The 20,998-nt window shown below is 42.8% G+C and overlaps 1 protein-coding gene across 8 annotated transcripts in view; it reads left to right on the forward strand.

Annotated features, from left to right (window-relative positions):
• Positions 1–478: 478 nt before the first annotated feature.
• The window catches only part of IRF7 (interferon regulatory factor 7), a 44,899-nt gene continuing 24,379 nt past the window's right edge, over positions 479–20,998 (forward strand). Inside the window, exons 1-9 of one of the 8 annotated variants that reach the window (XM_070765485.1) lie at positions 479–545; positions 2,214–2,272; positions 3,010–3,117; positions 6,246–6,408; positions 8,254–8,443; positions 10,248–10,339; positions 12,891–12,975; positions 14,891–15,046; positions 19,365–19,595. In XM_070765485.1, the coding sequence (XP_070621586.1) occupies positions 3,101–3,117; positions 6,246–6,408; positions 8,254–8,443; positions 10,248–10,339; positions 12,891–12,975; positions 14,891–15,046; positions 19,365–19,595 (934 nt within the window). In that variant the 5' untranslated portion in view covers positions 479–545; positions 2,214–2,272; positions 3,010–3,100. Of the gene's footprint in view, positions 661–909; positions 967–1,614; positions 2,273–3,009; positions 3,118–6,245; positions 6,409–8,253; positions 8,444–10,247; positions 10,340–12,890; positions 12,976–14,890; positions 15,047–19,364; positions 19,596–20,998 lie in introns of those variants that run through there. The other 7 variants (XM_070765522.1, XM_070765504.1, XM_070765530.1 and 4 more) reach the window with 7 other exon arrangements.

Below are 20,998 nucleotides of genomic sequence, written 5' to 3' on the forward strand. Positions count from 1 at the left end.
TGTTTGTTGTTGTTTTTTTAAAGCAACTCTAACTTGCAGTTTCGCTTCCTGGAAAAAAAAATATATATATATATATTTCTTTTCCAGAGGAAACCCAGCTGGCGAATGAAAACTTAGCTTCTTGGAAAGGCGGGCCATTTAGCGGGATCGCCCTAGATTGGGTGCGAGCGCTCAGATCGGGAAAAGAAACTTAAACTTTCACGAGGTTCACGTGGTTTACAGGAAGAGCACAGACCAGAGCAGGAGGCAGCTCGACTTGCGCCTGCGCAGTACGTCTTGGCAGCGAAGGAGGCGAACGAAAGCGTGCTTTCCCGCCCTCACAAACATACCCACACACGCCCGGTGAACGCCCATTGGAAAGGTGGTCCTCGCTGATTGGCTGTCATAGGCATGACAGCCAATCAGCGAGGACCACCTTTCCAATGGGCGTTCACCGAGCGTGCCCTCGGATTCGTAATATAAACATCATGCAGCGGGAGGGAGTTTGTTGTGGTTTCTGCATTCTCTCGTGTTACGCAACTCTCTTCAGGTGGGAGGAAAAAAAGGTAATGATTTGTCCTTTTTATGCAGCGGCTTTAACTCGTAGAAGGAAGCCGGTTGCTTCCACGCAGATGCTGAAGAAGAAGAAACAACGCTCCATTCTCTTCTTCTTCTAGGCGGGTATTTGCACTTTTTCTCTATTCTTGCCGGAGCAAGAGTTTTTTTGCGGCTGCTTATAATAATAATTATTATTATTATCATTATTATTATATTATTGTTAATTAGGTTTGCATGCCGCCCCTCTCCGCAGACTCGGGGCGTCCAATTGTGACCGATTAGTTGAATATAGTTGAATTCAGCTAAATTCAAACGATCAAATTCTTTTTTTTAAAAAATGCATTTGCAAACATGAACCGAAAAGAAGTGCAACACGAAGGCAACGCCATCCAGGTCGCAGGTGTAAGAGATTGGACCTGTCTGCGGTCTGTAAGTACTGGGGTGCGATTTGCTCCAGGAGCAATGGTTACTCAGTCGATTTGTGCAGGATTTCCCCCCTGTTGCATGTCCCTCAGCACCTGAGAAGAGGGGATCTGCGGTGGGAGAGAATCCTGCAGTATATTGCTTTTTATGCCATAGTTCTGCAGATTATGCAAGAAAAAGTCTTGCTTGCTGGTAGGAGACCTGCTTAATGTTCTCTCTTAATGTGTTCTCTCTTAATGACACCCCATTATATGAATGGGGTATTAAGGAAGTTGGCAACCAATAGGGGTGGGGGACAGAGTTTTTGGAGCCTTTGTTCCAGGCTGATTTTCACCAGCATTTGAGCTGATGGAAAGCTATCTCTGTGCTGACACTTCATTTGAATAGAATATATACTGCTCAAAAAAATAAAGGGAACACTCAAAGAACACATCCTAGATCTGAATGAGTGAAATATTCTCATTGAATACTTTGTTCTGTACAAAGTTGACTGTGCACAACAGCATGTGAAATGGATTGTCAGTCAGTGTTGCTTCCTAAGTGGACAGTTTGATTTCACAGAAGTTTGATTTACTTGGAGTTATATTGTGTTGTTTAAGTGTTCCCTTTATTTTTTTGAGCAGGGAAGAATATAGAATTCTTTATTGGCCAAGTGTGATTGGACACCCAAGGAATTTGTCTTTGGTGCATATGCTCTCAATGTACATAAAGAAAATATACATTTGTCAAGAATCACGAGGTACAACACTTAATGATTGTCAAAGGGGTCAAATAAGCAGCCAGGAAACAATCGATATTAATTTAAAAAACCTTAAGGATACAAGCAACAAGTGACAGTCAAACTTGTGTAAGATTGTTTGCAACCTTCAATTGGTTGTTTCAATTGTTGCCATATAATGCACCGAAACGATGGATGTACTTCAGATGGGCTAATTTAACAGAATGCATCCAAAATCCAGGATCTGTGACTATTGTGGGGTTAAAATTTGGCAGTTGTGGCCACTTTGTTGCTGTTGCAACCAGCTGTGATCATATGACTCTCATTTCCATTGCTCTCTGTCACTTTCTTACAAGGAAAAGCAGTGCGGAAGTTATTCTTGCTTTCACTGCTCTTTTGCCTTCTAGTAATCCAGACTTCCTGATGCCTCTGTGCTGGCCCCACCCGGTTTAGGGAAGGAGAACAAAGTCCTGATAACTCACTTGACAACATGAGTTTGACACCCCTGCAGGAATAATTCTGTTTCTCTATTTAGGTAAGGAAATACCTTTGAAACGGTAATCCAACAGGGCGCAGGTCATTTAGCAGCAGAAGGTAAAATTTCCTGCTTTTATTGTCAACCTTTTTCTGTAGTTTCAGAAGTTGAGGGAGGGAGATGATGAAATATGATGACATGCAAGTGACATGTATTATAATTATTTTCCCTATAACAATGACTGTATGGAGGGTTGGGCTGAGAAGATGATGAAATAAGATGACATCGTGGAAATGATATGTCAGCTATTTTCTCTATAGCAATGACTGTGTGGTGGGTTGGGCTAAGGGGAAATGTGACTCACCCTGTCAGTTTTGAATGTCTAGGCCTGGACTAAGGCTCACAATCTCCTGGTTGCAAGCACCATGTGTGTTTTGGCACCATTATAATTTGCTGGAGATGATATCTGCATTCAATATTTTAACCAGTGTAGCACAGATTGACCAAAAAAAAAAGATTGGTGGATTCCTAATTTTATTTTTCTCCCCTTCCCCTATACATCACCAGTTGCTTAGTTATTAATTAATCATTGCTAATTAATCAATTGATTGATACTGCAGTTTCTGTTGGCTTATTTTGAATGAGCTACCATGATAGTATGACAAACATTTATTGCTGAATTCTGGTCTGAAATGATTGACTTCTGTATTTCTAAAACTGCCCAAAGTATTATAAAAGTTTAGAAAGTGATATGGGAGCTGAATTTGAAGCCTACCTGGCTATGAAGATGTGTACTAAAAGTTCTTAAACCTGTAATTAACATGGGTTACATCATCTGGTGGTTGTTTTGGAACAGGTTCTCCTTGGAGTGTTCTTCCATTCATCCATTTCGTAAACTCAGTGTAAGAAATAAAAAATTCTTTCGTATTTCATCTGACAGCTACAAAATGGCAACTTCAGCTAAGTAAGTGCTCCTGGGGAAAATTGTAAAACAACAATAATAAAAATGTATATGTGTGCAGAGGAAAAGCAGGCTTGGGTACCCTTCCTTTTATTCATACACTCTGCTTTTCAGCTAGTGAATACAGTGATCCCCCGCTCGTTGCGAGGGTTCCGTTCCAGGACCCCCCGCAACGAGCGGGTTTTCGCGAAGTAGCGCTGCGGAAGTAAAAACACCATCTGCGCATGTGCAGATGGTGTTTTTACTCCCACAGCGCTAGCGAGGAGCCGAAGATTGGGGGCGGCGCGGCTGTTTGCCGCCGACATGGGGGGCTTCCTAGCAGCCCCCCAAACCCAGGTTGGGGGTCCGGGGGGTGCTGGCAAGCCCCCCATGCCGGCGGCGACATTTTAAAATAGCCGCGCCGCCCCCAATCTTCGGCTCCTCGCTAGCGGGCAGGCAGGCGGCGGACAAGCCGTTCGCTGGCGCTGGCTCTCGGCGCTTTCGAGCTGAGTCCGGGAGCGAATTCGCTTCCGGACTCAGCTCAAAAGCGCCGATAGCCAGCGCCAGCGAACGGCTTGTCCGCGCTGGCTCTCGGCGCTGTAGTATGATAAATCTGTCAATGAAGCCAAGTGCTTCTCTTTTCTGCAAATAGGAGCTTTTGACCTAAATTACACTGTGAGGGGAAGGTGAGAAAAGAGCAAAGCAAGAAGAGATTGGGACTTCTTTATTCAAGCATTTGGAAGTAAATTCAATGCCATTTTCTTCCCTGTAAATCTGCTTAGAATTCCAATTTTTCACATTAAGCCTTATAAATAAAATAACAAAAAACAAAACAATAGTTTTTTTACAATTCCATGCTGGCCTTAGGATGCTGGCAGAAAGTGAACACAATACACCATAACTTGTGAGCAAAGCTTAATATTTCAGCATAGCATCCACTACACTGACATTTTGCATTTACACTCCTGGGTTGGTTACAAATCACAACACTTATGCTGGGATGCATATTTAATATTTTGCCCTCCCCCTACAGATACAGTGGATTGTGTCTCTTCTATTTAAGTGAATTGGAGAGTCGTAATATATACACTATTGCAACCTTGACTAACCCAGTACTTTCCATGTATCTTGGACTAGAGATCCCACTGACTCTATGATATTACTTTCCTATCAGGGTGTTGTAATCTCGTAATGACACTAGATTGGGGAAGATTATATAATTAATAATAATTAATACTAATTTATTAGATTTGTTATGTGGCCCCTCTCCGAGTTCTCGGGGCGGCTCACAACAATAATACAATACAATACAAAACTAAATTAAAACCCCGCTATCCTTTAAAAACAATTAAGTTAGACAATCACACCACACTCAAGTCCTACTAGTCAGAAGAGGGGGCATTAATCCCCCCCATGCCTGGCCACATAAGTGGGTCTTCAACATCTCGCGGAAGGCGAGGAGGGTGGGGCAGTTCGAATCTCCAGGGGGAGTTGATTCCAGAGGGCCGGGGCCGCCACAGAGAAGGCTCTTCCCCTAGGTCCCACCAGACGACATTGTTTAGTCAACAGGACCCGGAGGAGGCCAACTCTGTGGGACCTAATTGGCCGCTGGGATTTGTGCGGCAGAAGGTATTCTGGTCCAATGCCATGTAGGGCTTTATAGGTCATTACCAACACTTTGAATTGTGATCGGAAACTAATCGGCAACCAGTGCAGGCCGCGGAGTGTTGACGAGACATGGGCATATCTAGGAAAGCCCATGATTGCTCTCGCAGCTGCATTCTGCACAATCTGAAGTTTCCGAACACTCTTCAGAGTTGGCCCCATGTAGAGAGCGTTGCAGTAGTCGAACCTCGAGGTGATGAGGGCATGAGTGATTGTGAGCAGAGACTCCCTGTCCAAATAGGGTCACAACTGGTGCACCAGGCAAACCTGGGCAAATAATTGCAAGTAGCTTGTGGCCCTACAACCTCCATACAGCAGCTTGTGCTTCTAGGTAGCAGCTGGAAATTTTGAGTTGCAGAACCAAAATAGGACTAAACAGTTAGCATTATACTATAAAGGGTGGGGGATTTACAACAGTTGTAATTCACTGATGTAATATAGTATAAGTTACTTATTAATCATTAGGGAGACACTTGAGTTCCTGTCCGTGTTATTTCTGGAGGAGTTACTCATAAAAAATATTTTCTATCTTATCTAAATCTGATTTCATTGCTGAGTATGTACAATAGCTCTATAGCTATTTGGCTTTCAAGGGAAGAACGTGATTGTACACAATAGGTTCAATACTGTCAACAGTCTCTTAAATCAGATATCTCTCTCCTTAGGATAGCATAATATCAGCCAGACTAGCTCAGGGAGAAAAAAACAGTTTCTTCCTAATTGTTGACTGTTGCTCAGCGAACATCCCACTCACAATGGCACACCTCTCTTGTATCAAATTAATGATTTCTTTTTTTGTCTCTAAATTCACTCTCTTACTGCAGTTAAGCAATAGTTAAATGTTCCATGCAATTTAACATCCACAAGATAAACAAGTTCAAGTACAATTTCAAAATAAGCACAACATCTAACACCTATTGCCTGCCAAGATTGTCTGTTAACATTTTTCAACATTAAATTAAAGATCAACTGAATGTAGCAGAACTTAGCTCATCGTGAAAAACTTTAACAAACATAGGCCTGTTTAATACTGAATGTGAATGGGAAAACACCAGGAAAGTCCAGACTAGTTGGGAAACATTCCAGAGTAGTGACACACCATATTTGTATTCTTATCAAGAGATGTTGTCTGTTGCATCATCATGTCGTCAGCTTGGTTTGAGGGAGAAAAATACCAATTTAGACAAGGTTTCTCTACCGTATATTGTAACACTCAGGTTCACCTAAAATGGAAAGGAATGATCCAAACAGGCAATACCATGAAAAAATGCATTTTTGTAAAGTGCAGGGAAGAAATATTTGATTCTAGCTTCTTTATTTGAAAACCCTATTAAGAAAACACTTCTTTTTCTCAATTAGGGGATTTATTGTTTTGTCTGAAGTCTACAATGAGAGATTTGGGGGATCACCCTGCTTGTGGATTTTTTCTTGTGATGAGTCTGGGCTGTAATTTTCAAGGAGTAAAGTTCTTCTGTTTGCTCACTTAGGAATCCTAAAAAAGTTGGCTTTTTTGACTGGTTGATTGAACAGATCAACGGTGGAAGGTACAAGGGTGTGGCGTGGACAGATGAGAACCACACAACCTTTCGTATCCCTTGGAAACATAATTCAAAGAAGACGATTGTGGCAGATGATTATGAGATTTTCAGGGTATGAACATCTGCAGGTCAAAATGATTATTTGTATGTGATTGCCTGCCAAATGGTGTACTACATGCTGAAATAAGCTAACAGCAATTTTTCTGAAAGATTGAAGAGTCCATTTTACTCAAATAGAATGGATATCAACTCATGATTCTACTTACGTGATAGATTACTTTAAAAAGTTCTAGATGCATGTAGGTAATGTTATGGATTCCAAAGGGTTTTTTAATGAGAAGCCTGGAAATTAAGGGCACTTTCTATTGGAAGCTAGAATGAAAGGGGAGGTTTTTAATTACACAATCTTAAGATATTATAGAGCAGGGGTATCAAACTCAAGGCACAGGGGGGCGGATTTGGCCTGTGGGATACTTAGATCTGGCCTGTGGGGCCATCCTGGAAACGGTGAAGGATCAGCATGCGGTGCTTCTGCCAGCGAAAACGGGCTCCTGTGTGCGGCCCTCCTGAGTTTCATTTTCATTGGCAGAGGGTTGCAGGAGGCCGAGGCAGCAAAAATTGAGCTTAGAAGTCCATTTTCACTGGCAAAGCACTGGGGCTACCACAGGTGCCCCCGACAGGAGTGATGTTGAGCTGGCCATGCCCACCCTGGCCACTACTCAGCCAAGGTCAAACACAACCCTGTTGCGGCTCTCAATGAAATAGAGTTTGACATCCCTACTATAGGGGCTCCTAAACGGAACACTTCCATTGTAGGACGCTTTCTAGACTTTCCATTGTTGCTGCATATTTCTTCCTTTTTGTTTATGATAAAGGAGAAAGGGTAGGAATAGTACTGTCTGATAATTTAATGAAAACCATCTCCGAGTAAAACAGTATTTTAATCTTGGTTTTCATTGTAGTTATTATTCAGAAACTCCCCATAAGCAAAGAGCTGTTATTTATCATGGGTGTATCAGTGGAAACTTTGCTCCCATTCTGAAATAGCACATACCTCTCTCGGTGTATGTGATTACCTTTATTTAAATAAAGTTTTATTAAGGTTATTGTAACATAAAATACATTGCAAATAAATATTAAAAAGTAGGGAGTGCAGGATAAAAAAGGAGAGAAAAAATATTCTGATTTCCATTTCTTTTCAACGCAGTAAAATGTTAATACTGTATATTAACACACCTCAACTTTTTATATTACCTATAATTATTACAAGACTGTTCTATAACTACAATGATTAAATGTTCAAACCAAATTGTAAATTTCAGGTACAGTGTTCCCTCGATTTTCGCAGGTTCGAACTTTGCAAAAAGTCTATACCATGGTTTTTCAAAAATATTAATTAAAAAATACTTTGCGGTTCCCCCCCCTATACCATGGTTTTTCCCACCCGATGAGGTCATATGTCATCGCCAAACTTTCATCCACCTTTAATAAATTTTTTTTTAATAAACTTTGATAAATAAACATGGTGAGTAATAATCTAAATGGTTGCTAAGGGAATGAGAAATTGTAATTTAGGGGCTTAAAGTGTTAAGGGAAGACTTGTGATACTGTTCATAGCCAAAATTAGTGTATTTACTTCCGCATCTCTACTTCACGGAAATTCGACTTTCGCGGGTGGTCTTGGAATGCATCCCCCGCGAAAAGCGAGGGAACACTGTATTTCTGTTTCAAACATAAAAACCAGAAGTAATAGCCCAATAAAAACTAACCAAATAAAAATTTCCTCCTTATACCACCATCTTAACCAACTCCATTTTCCCTCTGTTGTAAGAAATTATATATCTTTCTGTTTACACTTACTAATCTTTCTAAAGGATTTGACTTTTCATTGAATGGAGAAGTATTTTTTGTGTTTACATTTCAATCTCTTTATTTTTTTGTGTTTTCATATGAAAAGGCATGGGCTGTGTATAGCAAGAAATATAATGAAGATTTACCAATTCCTAGTAAATGGAAACTCAACTTTCGCTGTGCCATGAACAGTACAAAGAGATTTGAAGAATTGGCGTCAAATGAATCTGACTTTCACAAATACAGAATCATCCCCCTGAAACCAAAAAATGGATCAACAGCTAATTCCTCTCCTGGTACAAGAGTTCTTGTATTATGTTTTTAGCCTAGAGATAGAGAGGGATGCAATTTCTTGTGTATAGGAAATAATGAGAAATGTCAAATGTTTTGAAAGGATATGATTTAAAAGTAAATGGTGTATATCTGTACACATAATCTTCGAACTATGACAGTATGTGAGCATACGCATTTCGATTGTAAGGTGAAAAGAAAATTGAAACTCATTAAGTGAAAGAGCCCTCGTCCTGCATCACTCCAAAGTGATTTATTTATTTATTTTATTGATTGATTGATTTTGTCCAGTACACAATGAGGGTTTTAGTGGGTATACACATAATAAAATACATAATGAAGATTATAGAGGATATACATAGTAAAATATATCTAAGAATAGAAGAGAAGATATAGGAATAAAACATATCAATGATATATCAATAGGAGAGCAATAGGACAGGGGACGGAAGGCACTCTAGTGCACTTGTACTCGCCCCTTACTGACCTCTTAGGAATCTGGATAGGTCAACCGTAGATAATCTAAGGGTAAAGTGTTGGGGGTTTGGGGATGACACTATGGAGTCAGGTAATGAGTTCCACGCTTTGACAACTCGGTTACTGAAGTTATATTTTTTACAGTCAAGTTTGGAGCGGTTAATATTAAGTTTAAATCTATCGTATGCTCTTGTGTTGTGGTTGAAGCTGAAGTAGTCGCCGACAGGCAGGACGTTGCAGCATATTATCTTGTGGGCAATACTTAGATCTTGTTTAAGGCGTCTTAGTTCTAGGCTTTCTAGGCCCAGGATTGAAAGTCTAGTCTCGTAGGGTATTCTGTTTCGAGTGGAGGAGTGAAGGGCTCTTCTGGTTCACCCCTACATGTTAAACCATGTAGGGGTGAATGCAAGGGTTGTTACATGTGCATGGGTGCCTCAGGGATCTCGCCCAGGGCCTCCCCCCTGAGATGCCCCCATGCTCTGCTTCCTTTCCTTGCATTCCCACAGCCATCTCCATCCCTCACAGTCCTTTGCTCACCTTCCAGAGATCTGGAGAACTCAGTATTATGGGCCATTCTTATTGGGCCGGTAGAGCAGATGTTTGCAAACTGACCTCGGCAAAGCAGCATTTCTTCTGCCTTTCTGTATGTCTTCTTTAACTCAAAATAGGATGAACCACAGTTTGCGCTTCACAGTTTCTGTATTTCCTGGTTGAAAAAAAGTTTTTAAAAGAAGGGGGAGAAACAGGAGCATGGTGCAGGGAGATGGTGAGCAACAAAGGGTTAAGTGTTAAAGGGGCAATGCAGAGGGAGAGGGAAGAAAAGCTTTGCCTTCCAGGTCAGGTATGAAAGAGGGCCCAATAAGAAGAGCCCATAACTTAAATAGCCCACTACTTCAGCTTCAACCACAACAACACAAGAGCACACAACAGATTTAAACTTAATATTAACCGCTCCAAACTTGACTGTAAAAAATATGACTTCAGTAACCGAGTTGTCGAAGCATGGAACTCATTACCGGACTCCATAGTGTCATCCCCAAACCCCCAACACTTTACCCTTAGATTATCTACGGTTGACCTATCCAGATTCCTAAAAGGTCAGTAAGAGGTAAGTAGAAAATGGTTCTTAAGAAGAGGCAAAAAAAAAAAATCTTGTCTAGAAAAGCTCTTAAGTAGAGGTGTTCTTAAGTAGAGGTACCACTGTACATAAATTGCTAGGTAGCATTACTCGTGACTCAGTATAGCTTATGCTGGACAAGCAATATTTGAATTTAATTCTTAACAAATTCTAAATATCTCAATAACAATATTTTGCTATTATCCTTTTTTAAGATAATGGGAGTGAGAATAAAACCGAAGCACTGCATTTCAGTCCATACAGTGAAGAACGTCCAGCTCTGCAACAATCTATGCAGCTACACCAGGTAAAGATGTGTAACAGTTACTTCAATAACTGGATTTGAAAAGGCGGAGGAATCTCTGAAAACACTGAAAAGTTTTGGAATTAGTCAACACTGATAGTAAATTGTATGAAAAAAAAATCACTGAATGAATTCATAACAAATAATCTAAGCTGGTACAAAACTGAAAAGCATGTGGCTTCGGAGATTGTGGGGATCTTTACAGGACTGGAAACCCCCTATCTCTAGAGCAGTGTTTCCCAACCTTGGCAACTTGAAGATATCTGGACTTCAACTCCCAGAATTCCCCAGCCAGCGTTTGCTGGCTGTGGAATTCTGGGAGTTGAAGTCCAAATATCTTCAAGTTGCCAAGGTTGGGAAACACTGCTCTAGAGAAGCAGCGTCTCTAACCTCTCGTACATGAACCTGCATTGGGCAGCAGTATGCCAGAAACCGTGCCACACAAACAAGCAAAGCCCCATCCACTGGATGCAGGCAGTATGAGAAACCACATCATGGAAAAGCCTCTCTTCATTGGAAATGTTCCAAATGCCCAAATGGTGGGGGGTGGGACTGATCTAGACAATCGGCTTGTTTATGAATGAAGCATTTTGCATTAGCTGCAAATCATCTTCTGACTCAAAGGTTATTTTGTGAAATGTAATTAAAATCGAAAGCAACAAAAGAGTACAGGGGACAAGTGAAATCTTGAAGTCATATCATTTCCTGATCTATCTTCCTGTTCAGCCTGTGGATCTTGTATTTTTCAACAATCCACCATCTAAATTTTTAGCAGAGCCAGTTGTGCCTAGTTTGGTAAGATCGTTCAAAGTTAGAGAGGTACTTCTGCTTGTCTGTTTTATCATAATACGTGAGATCTATTTCAAGAGAAACAAAGAATGTGCAACTTCTCTCAGAACCATTCAAAGCTTTGTAAAGACCTCTTCCTTTGCCTTCTCTTGCTGTCATTGTTTGATAACTGAATGTTTGAAGATTTTTTTTTCTTCATTATAAGAAAAACAATGGCAAATAGTATAATTGACAAATTATATTACTGTCTAGCTATCAGAAGACTTTACATAACTCGCTAAATGTGGACATTCAAGTACCTTTTTAGGCATATGGGTTGGAAGCATCCTTGATTCTATGGTGTTTAAGAAACTTTTATCGAATTTTTTTCCAGTTGACTCCCATCTACTGGTGCTTAGACTATGATAATTTTCAGGTGTGAGACTAAAAGTTCTTCATGTTTTAATCAAGTTTATACTAAGAATATATAAACTATGTTGCCCAGAAGCTTAATTTATGAGCTGGGGTGGCGCAGCAGGTAGAGTGCTGTACTCCAGGCCACTGAAGCTGACTGTAGATTTGTAGGTCAGCAGTTCAAATCTCGTCACCGGCTCAAGGTTGATTCAGCCTTCCATCCTTCCGAGGTGGGTAAAATGAGGGCCCGGATTGTGGGGGCAATATGCTGGCTCTGTTAAAAAGTGCTATTGCTAACACATTGTAGGCTGCCCTGAGTCTTAAGGACAAGGATGGCATAAAAATCGAATAAATAAATAAAATGTTTGTCCACTGCATTCTTTTCTACAGAAAATATATTTCGGTACTAGAATATGCTATTGAAGAGACATAATACAACCATTTTGTTGATTTGGATGCTTATTAGATTATTTTAGTCTAGGCTGATATTAATATTTGTAGCTGTTTTAATGTTCTGAGAGTCTGCTAGAATGGCTGTTAATCCATTTTAATTAATTAATTAATCTGGAGATGTTCAATGCATGGGTGGAAAGAATGTTTAGAAACCCCTGATAATCTAGAAGTTGCCTTATGTTAAATCAATAATCCTTTGGTTCAAGTATTATTGACATGTATTGTCACCAACTGTGTAGTAATTTAGACTGGAATCTTTGCTCACATCAGGGTCTGTCATCTTAAATTCCTAACTGACTAAACATTTTAAAGAAGGGCCTATTCAGTGGTACCTCGACATACGAGTTTAATTCGTGCCAGGGCCAAGCTCGTATGTCGATCAATTTGCATCTCGAACGAATGCCTTTAGACTGGTTTTTGGCGCCGAGATAACTGGAAACATGGAATTCTTGCGCCACCTAGTGGACGCTCGGCTTGTATCCCGAATTTGAGCTCTGGTGTCGAACAGAAATTTTGCTTGCGTCTCGGCTCGTAACTTGGAATACTCACATGTGGAGCAGCTCGTATCTAGAGGTACTACTGTACTGCTTTTGCGCTCCCTTTTACTTGTTCTTGGAAAAAACATACATAGCTTTTCCTGACCTATAGAAATAAACAATCTGATTCATGTAGATTTAAATGGGAGATATAAACTACATACTTTTAAGTCTGTGGCTTTCACAACAATGACTCTTGGGGCCTTCCTGCATAATATGCATGTAACTTCATTTGGGAGGCCTGTGATAGCATTTGTGCTGTTTTAAGTTGAGAGTGAAGGGATTGCTGAAAAATGTGCCAATGTCATGTGATAAGCTTTAGACAGTACTATCAAGAAAGTTTGATCAGCATATAATGGACATTTTCTCTTGATATTTCTCAGTATTTGCAACAAAACGTTTTGTCTGGTTCACAGCTGGAAATCGATGCTGCTTTTCAAACTTTGACACTAGAAAATGGAATGCCAGGTAAAGTTGTGAGTGCCCTTTTATTGCTCTAAGAGTTGGCTGGGGTAGAGGCTGGGATTGTCTTACTAGACTGGGATGAAGCACGCTTGATAATGACAGGTATAAATGTTGCCCATTTTCACGACCATACTTCACCTGGAACCACAGTTGCAGGGGACTTTATGCCTATAAAATTGTGACACCATATTTTTAATTATTAAAACTTAGAACAATTTTTTAACTTAGGAATTTTGACTGCTGATTATGTCTAATGCCTATTGCTGCATGACTTAATTATTGGTGTGTAAATGAAAGGGGGAGGGGACTTTTTAAATTTGTAGTACTGTATACTTCTTAGGTTTAATCTATTGTCATACTGAATACTGTTTGGCCAAGATGAGAACCTAATCAATGTACTTTAATAACTCCTAAAGAGGCTATATTGGTCTAGCTCCATTGGATCACTTGTTACCAAATGCTTTTGAGAAAGGTATATTTATATGCAAAGTTATCTTGGACAGAGCAAATTTAGATAAAATCCCCTTTTTGGTCAGATATCAGACTTGGGGTTGTTGGTCTGAAACTGCACTGATCACTCTGGTGGGTGATTTTTTATTTGGACCTGGAGGGCCGCATTTCATCCCTGCTAATCCTATTTAGTTTCTTAGAAGCACTAATTACCATGAATTATGGTGTTCTTTTGGGCCACCTGCAATGTGTGAGAATTAAGGGCATTGTTCTGCACCAGTGTTACTTCCTACCCAGTTTCAGCTTTAGTCAGCTGAAAGAGGGGTGATCGATAAAGTTCATGGGGTTCCATAGGGTTCACATATCTCCCTGATGTATTTTTTAATGTCTGCATCAAACATTTGGCTGAGATCCTTCTATTTGGAGTAAGCAAATAGTATGGTGATGATATCCAGTTATATATCTCCACCCAGAGCCAGACAGGAAATACAATAGATCTCCTACCCAATGTCTAGAGCAGTGGTCCCCAACGTTTTTTCCACCAGGGACCAGTTTCAGCAAGACAATTTTTCTATGGCCCAGTGGGGGCGGAAAGGGGCGTGGTTGGGGGCGGGATTAAGCATGGGGGTGCTGGTCCTCCCCGCCCCTCTTTCCCGCCATCGTCCTGTGGCCGGCAGAACCTGCCTCCCAAGCCCTCTTGCCCAGCGGGAGCTAAGCGCTGGAGAGAGGGGGTCAGGCTGGCCCTCCTGCCTCCCCCCAGCCAAAAACGCAAAAGCGCCCTGCGGCAGAAGCCAAAAGAGGCTTGAGCCTCTCGGTCCTTCCCGCCCCTCTGTCCCATCCATCGTCCTGTGGCCGGCAGAACCTGCCTCCCAAGCCCTCTTGCCCAGCGGGAGCTAAGCGCTGGAGAGAGGGGGTCAGGCTGGCCCTCCTGCCTCCCCCAGCCAAAAACGCAAAAGCGCCCCGCGGCAGAAGCCAAAAGAGGCTTGAGCCTCTCGGTCCTTCCCGCCCCTCTGTCCCATCCATCGTCCTGTGGCCGGCAGAACCTGCCTCCCGAGGCCTCTTGCCCGGCGGGAGGCGAAGCGCTGGAGGGAGGGGGTGGCGGCATGAGGGCCGGCAGCTGCTGACTCCACGGACCGGTGCAACATGCCCCGCGGCCCGGTACTGGTCCGCGGCCCGGTGGTTGGGGACCCCTGGTCTAGAGAAAACAAGGGACAGAATGGGATGAAGTGCTCTGACACTGGGCTTCTTCTACACAAATGCCTAGTTGAACATGCATATTTGCCATTGGCTTTTCCTTTGTTAATGCTCATATGCAGACATTTAACAACCATTTCAATCCAATGGTACAATCCAAGTATTTCTGCATAATTGATGCTGAGTTTTACATTTAAGGTTGACCTAGTCAGTAGGCTAAGTGAGTTTATTCCATACATGTCTTTGTTAATGATGGATATTAATGTGTGTGTAGGTCCTGCAGTGCCAAATGAGAATGCAGCAGGCAATTTTTATCACACCAATGATGATACACTCCAGTGGGTTATTCAGCAGTCCGAACTGAATCTGACTCAAATGCAACATGTGTCATGGGCCCCAACAGTAACTGCAGATTCCAATAATCTTATGGGTGAGTCTAAATATGCACTTTAAACCAGTGTTTCCCAACCTTTTTTGAGCCGCGGCACATTATTCATATTTTCAAAATCCTGGGGAACACTGAACCGGGGTGGGGGGTGGGGGGTGGCTAAAGAAAAGTTTTGACAAAAAAAATCTTCCTCCATTTCGCTCTATTTCTCCCTCACTTTCTCTCTCTTCCTTCCTTCCCTTTCTCTCTCTCCATCCCTCTTTCTTCCTCTCTTTTTTGCTCTCTTTCTCTCTCCCTCCTTCCCTCCCTATATGTCTTTCTCTCTCCCTTGCTCTCTCTGCCTCTCTTGCTATCTCTCTTTCATTCTCTCTCTCTCTTTCTCTCTCTCTGTCTCTCTTTCTTTGTCTCTCTTTCTCTCTCTCTTGCTAGCTCTCTTTCTTTCTCTCTCTTTCTCTGTCTGTCTCTCTCTCTCTGCCTCTCTTGCTATGTCTCTCTTGCTCTCTCTCTCTGCCTCTCTTGCTCTCTCTCTCTTTCTCTCTCTTCCTTTCTTCTCTGCGGAGGCTGGCGAAGGTTTTTCTTATTTTAAACGTTTCGGGTGGCAGGGGGATGCGGAGCCCGCACGCACACACACCCGACATTCCAAATCCTGCCTCAGCTGTGAGAAGAAAAAAGCGCTCGGTGAAGGGACTGCATGCAAGAGGAGCCGGGCGGGCGTTAGCAGCCCGATGAGGAGGACGAGAAGCCGCTGCAGCCACCCCCAATCCCTCCCCTTCCCTGGGTACCTTCCAAAGGCCCCTGGAAAAAGGCAGGAGGTAGCAACGAGGCGCGAGGACAAGCAGGCAGCTTGGCGGAGGGGAAGCGCTGACGGGCTCTCCTCCTTCCCCACCCCCACGCTTCTCTCCCGCCCTGGCTTTTGCTTCGCCCGCAGATTTCCCCGCAGTACAAAAGGAGGCAAGAGGTGGCCTGGATGAAATTGCGGGGAAATCATGGGGCGAAGCGAAAGCCAGGGCGGACTCGCAAAGGCGGGCTCAGGCTGCATGAGGAGAAAGAGGCGGAGGGAAAGAAGGCGACGGCAGCGGGACCTGCAGCTCGGTGGGCGTCTCCTCGTGGGATAGAATCCTCTCTTTCTCATGCTGCTCCCACCATGGCTGCGCGCGGTTCCGGTGCCCCTGGCTGAAGGTCGTCCTGTGGCTGGTCTTGGGCTTTACGGTTGCTTCCTGGTTCCCTCTCCTCCCTCCACCTGTGTCTATCGCCAGCGCCTCATTCATCGGAGCTGCCGCTTCCTTCCAGGCAGCCCAGCCACGCTGCCGTAGAAAGTGCAGAGGTTATTGCCGCCACCTCTGCCTCCACTCAGGGAGCCATCGTGGTTGAGCTGAGCGAGAGGAAAAGGCGCTGTGACCACGGTGGCTCCCTGAGTGGAGGCAGAAGCGGTGGCAATAACCTCTGTGCTTTCTACGGCAGCATGGCTGAGCTGGACGGAGGGAAGCGGCAGCTCCCACTCGAGGAACTCACGGCAACGGGCGACGGCTTGGTGGGAGGCGACGGCGGGAGACACAGGCAGTGGGAGGAGAGGGAACCAGGAAGCGACTGTGAAGCCCAAGACCATCCACAGGACGACACTCAGGCAGGGGCGCCGGCAGCGCCCCGCCCAGCTGGAGCTTCTCGCGGCACACACACCGGTTGGGAAACGCTGCTTTAAACAATGGATCACAAAATTATGGAAGTGGAAGGGATCTTGGAATTTTATTCCATTTTCCTAAGTAGTACAGGATGCAGTTTGTTTGTTTATTTATTTATTTATTTATTTTTATTTGTTTATTGATTTGATTTGATTTGATTTGATTTGTATGCCGCCCCTCTCCGGAAACTCGGGGCGGCTAACAGCAACAAGACAGCGTATAACAATAATCCAATACTAAAAACAATTAAAACCCATTATAATGGGTATAAAACCCATTATAAATCTGCGGAGAGGGGCGGCATACAAATCTAAATAAATAATAAATAAATAAATAAATAAATACAGTGGTACCTCAAGATACGAACCCCTCGTCTTACGAACAACTCAAGATACGAACCCGTGGTTCAGAAAAAATTTGCCTCTTCTTACGAACTTTTTTCGTGATACGAACGCCAAACCCGAACTTCCGGGTTTGGCGTTCGGAGGCTGCTGGGAAGACCCCCAGCCCGGCTGTCACCTTTTAAAACAGCCGCGCGGCTTTCCAGCAGCCTCCGAACGGGTTTGGCGTTCGTATCACGAAAAAAGTTCGTAAGAAGTTCGTAAGAAGAGGCAAATTTTTTCTGAACCGTTCGGAGGCTGCTGGGAAGCCGCGCGGCTGTTTTAAAAGGTGACAGACGGGCAGCGGGGCTTTCCAGCAGCCTCCGAACGCCAAACGCGGAAGTTTGGGTTTGGCGTTTGGCTTCGGGAGACGGCTGGGAAGCCGCGCGGCCGTTTTAAAAGGTCACAGCCGGGCTGGGGGTTCTTTTATCCTCTGCGCATGCTCAAAGCATTATGTGCATGCACAGAGTGTAAAGGAACCCAAATGGTGGTGTTCGGTCAGGTGGGCGGAGTCTCGTGCTCCCTTCACGACCAGCTCTCCGACAAACGATAGGTGCAAGCAAAACAGGAACATTTCACTCCAACTTCTGGATGAAAATCTGTTGTGCAGGAGAACTCATCCTCGAGGCTCGACTACTGTAACGCTCTCTACATGGGGCTACCTTTGAAAAGTGTTCGGAAACTTCAGATCGTGCAGAATGCAGCTGCGAGAGCAGTCATGGGCTTCCCCAGGTATGCCCATGTTACTTCAACACTCCGCAGTCTGCATTGGTTGCCAATCAATTTCCGGTCACAATTCAAAGTGTTGGTTATGACCTTTAAAGCCCTTCATGGCATCGGACCAGAATATCTCCGAGACCTCCTCCTGCTGTACGAATCCCAGCGACCGATTAGGTCCCACAGAGTGGGCCTTCTCCAGGTCCCGTCAACTAAACAATGTCGGTTGGCGGGCCCCAGGGGAAGAGCCTTCTCTGTGGTGGCTCCGACTCTCTGGAACCAGCTCCCCCCAGAGATTAGAACTGCCCCTACCCTCCTTGCCTTTTGTAAACTCTTTAAAACCCACCTTTGTCGTCAGACATGGGTGAACTGAAATATCTCCCCTGGGCCTATACAATTTATGTATGGTATGCTTGTATGTATGTCTGCTTAATAATGGGTTTTTTAAAATATCTTAAATTGTAAATTATTAGATTTGTTATAAACTGTTTTTATTGTGTTGTGAGCCGCCCCGAGTCTACGGAGAGGGGCGGCATACAAATCTCATAAACATAAACAAACATCCAGTCATATAGCAATTTATTCTAGTGGCTGACAGTTCATTTAGGAAATTCCTCTTGATGACTAGCTTGAATCACATTTCTTCTCCTTTTGCCTGTTAGCTCTAGTCCAACACCCTGGAACAACAGAAAATAAGTCCTGCCTCTTCCAGATGTTAATCTTTAGATGTTGAAGACTTGTATCATATCAAGCCTTTTCCCCTGTGTAGTAAACTCTCCCAGGGGGAGAGAAAGTTAAAGAAAGTAGGAGGATAAGGAGAAGAAGAATGGATAGGAAAGTTGAGTGAATAAAAAATAAAGGTTTAGACAGGCAGATATTGGCAGCAAAGATTGGGAATAAAGTCCAAGCAAGATACTTTTGATGTTTTCTTTTTTAAATATTATGTTTGGTTTATACGGATGTAATTTTTGATGCACGGTGAAAATAAAATTAAAAATTGCAGTATATACAAAAAAAAACCCCCCACTTCCATGTCTTTTAATAATTCCTGTTTGTTCACTCACTGAAATCTTTCTTGGGCCAATCATTTAAACTCTTGAGTTCTGGAATGTCTTTTTCACACCATTAAATGAGGCATGTAATGCCTTTATGTTAGATTTGTATCCAAAAGAAACAAAGGGAGTTTTATGGAGGAGACCAGTGGCTGGAGAACATATATTTAGGGGGGGTTACCTACAAAGTCCTTTTTATCATCTTTGTTCTTATCTTACAAAGTTCTTTTTGCTGATTACCTTGTTTAATTTTCTTTCTTTTTAAATGGTTTTTATTGAGTTTTAAAAACACAAAAGACAAAGCACACAAACATCTTTACATTTTACATTTCTATGGCATTGGAAAAAAAGGAAAATTCCTGTGCATATATGTCTATCAAATTCTTAAACTATCACAATATTAATTTCCATTGGTATTAATATTTATATTTAGTATTTATTTCTGTTTGCTTGTTTGTTTTAGTTTCTAGCCACTTATAAAAAAAATTCCCATATGGTAAAAAAACTTGTTTTATTTTTTTAAATACACCAGGAAATACTATTTTGTATGAGCAAAGAAGTTCCTGTGAAGCCCCTCAGGCCACCCAAAATGGCTACTTACCCGTAGAGAATGGAGTAGTGGTTGAATCTATGGCAAATAATTGTTTTCAAGAAGGACCCCACTGGCTACCTGCAAACCCAACAAATGAGATTCCTCAGTCAACCGTTGCTTTTCCACATGCTCAACAAAACTTTCCTGGTGCAAATCAGTTTAATCAGTTGGGTGAGTAAAGTCTTCAGCATACTTAGATGAATTCAGCCCAAATGGAGGCCAAAACTTTCCTTAAATTGGATCACTAATGGCTTAAATTCCTATTGACACTATCAAGAGATAGTTTCCCTCTTCCTAATTCCATTTGGCCTAAACTTTGCAAACTTATCAAAGGTGGGAGAGGACTGAAAATATCCAGGCTAATTGCTTGTTAAGCAGGAAGTAAGCGTGTCACCCGACTCCCAATTAAACACTTCGTACTTGGAGAGGAAACTTACCCTTCTTGGGAAACTAATAAGAGAAAAATACAAAGAAAGGGCAACAGAGGAACATTGTTAGTGAATTGTTCTATAAGGCAATGCATAGAGTGGCTGTTGTCACTGGAGACACAGAGAAATGTGTTCAAAATGTGATAGGGATAGGGCAATATCACACAATTTTCCTGACTTTCCTCTTATTTTTATTCATTAAGATTAAGTAAGTGGTTTGGCTAAAACAAGACTTATAAGGATTTACAAGTTTTCACCAGCCTCAGGACTTCTTTGTATTCTTAGCAGGCACTTTCCTACCTCTTGATTTGATAGCTTGATACGGTCAAAGATAAAAGCCATTGCTTTATAGCAGTGATGGCGAGCCTTTTTTTCCTCGGGTGCCGAAAGAGTGTGCACAGGCACTATCATGCATGCGCGAGTGCCCACAGCCATAATTCAATGCCTGGGGAGGGTGAAAACAGCTTCCCCCACCCCCCGGAGGCCCTCTGGAGGCTGGAAATGGCCTGTTTCCCAAATTCTGAGAACTTAGTAGGATCGTGTTTCAGGCTCCAAAGGCTTCCGTGGAGCCAGGGAAAGTAAAAATGCCCTTCCTGTCTCCCCGGAGGCTCTCTGGAAGTCAAAAACACCCTCCCAGAACCTCTATGAGCCAAAAATCAGCTGGCCAGCACACACATGCATGTTGGAGCTGGGCTTGGACAATGGCTTGCATGCCAGTAGATATGGCTCAACATGCCTCCTGTGACACTCGTGCTATATTATTTATTTATTTATTTATTTATTTAGATTTGTATGCCGCCCCTCTCCGCAGACTCGGGGCGGCTCACAACAAGATACAGCAATTCATGACAAATCCAAATAAATTTAAAAGATTTAAAAAGATTTAAAAAGAACCCCATTTACTAGCAAACACACACACAAACATACCATGCATAAATTGTACATGCCCGGGGGAGGTGTTTCAGTTCCCCTATGCCTGACGGCAAAGGTGGGTTTTAAGGAGTTTACGGAAGGCAGGGAGAGTAGGGGCAGTTCTAATCTCTGGAGGGAGTTGGTTCCAGAGAGTCGGGGCCGCCACAGAGAAGGCTCTTCCCCTGGGGCCCGCCAAACGACATTGTTTAGTTGATGGGACCCGGAGAAGGCCAA

Source organism: Erythrolamprus reginae, chromosome 1 (assembly GCF_031021105.1).
Source record: "Erythrolamprus reginae isolate rEryReg1 chromosome 1, rEryReg1.hap1, whole genome shotgun sequence".
NCBI lineage: Eukaryota > Metazoa > Chordata > Lepidosauria > Squamata > Dipsadidae > Erythrolamprus > Erythrolamprus reginae.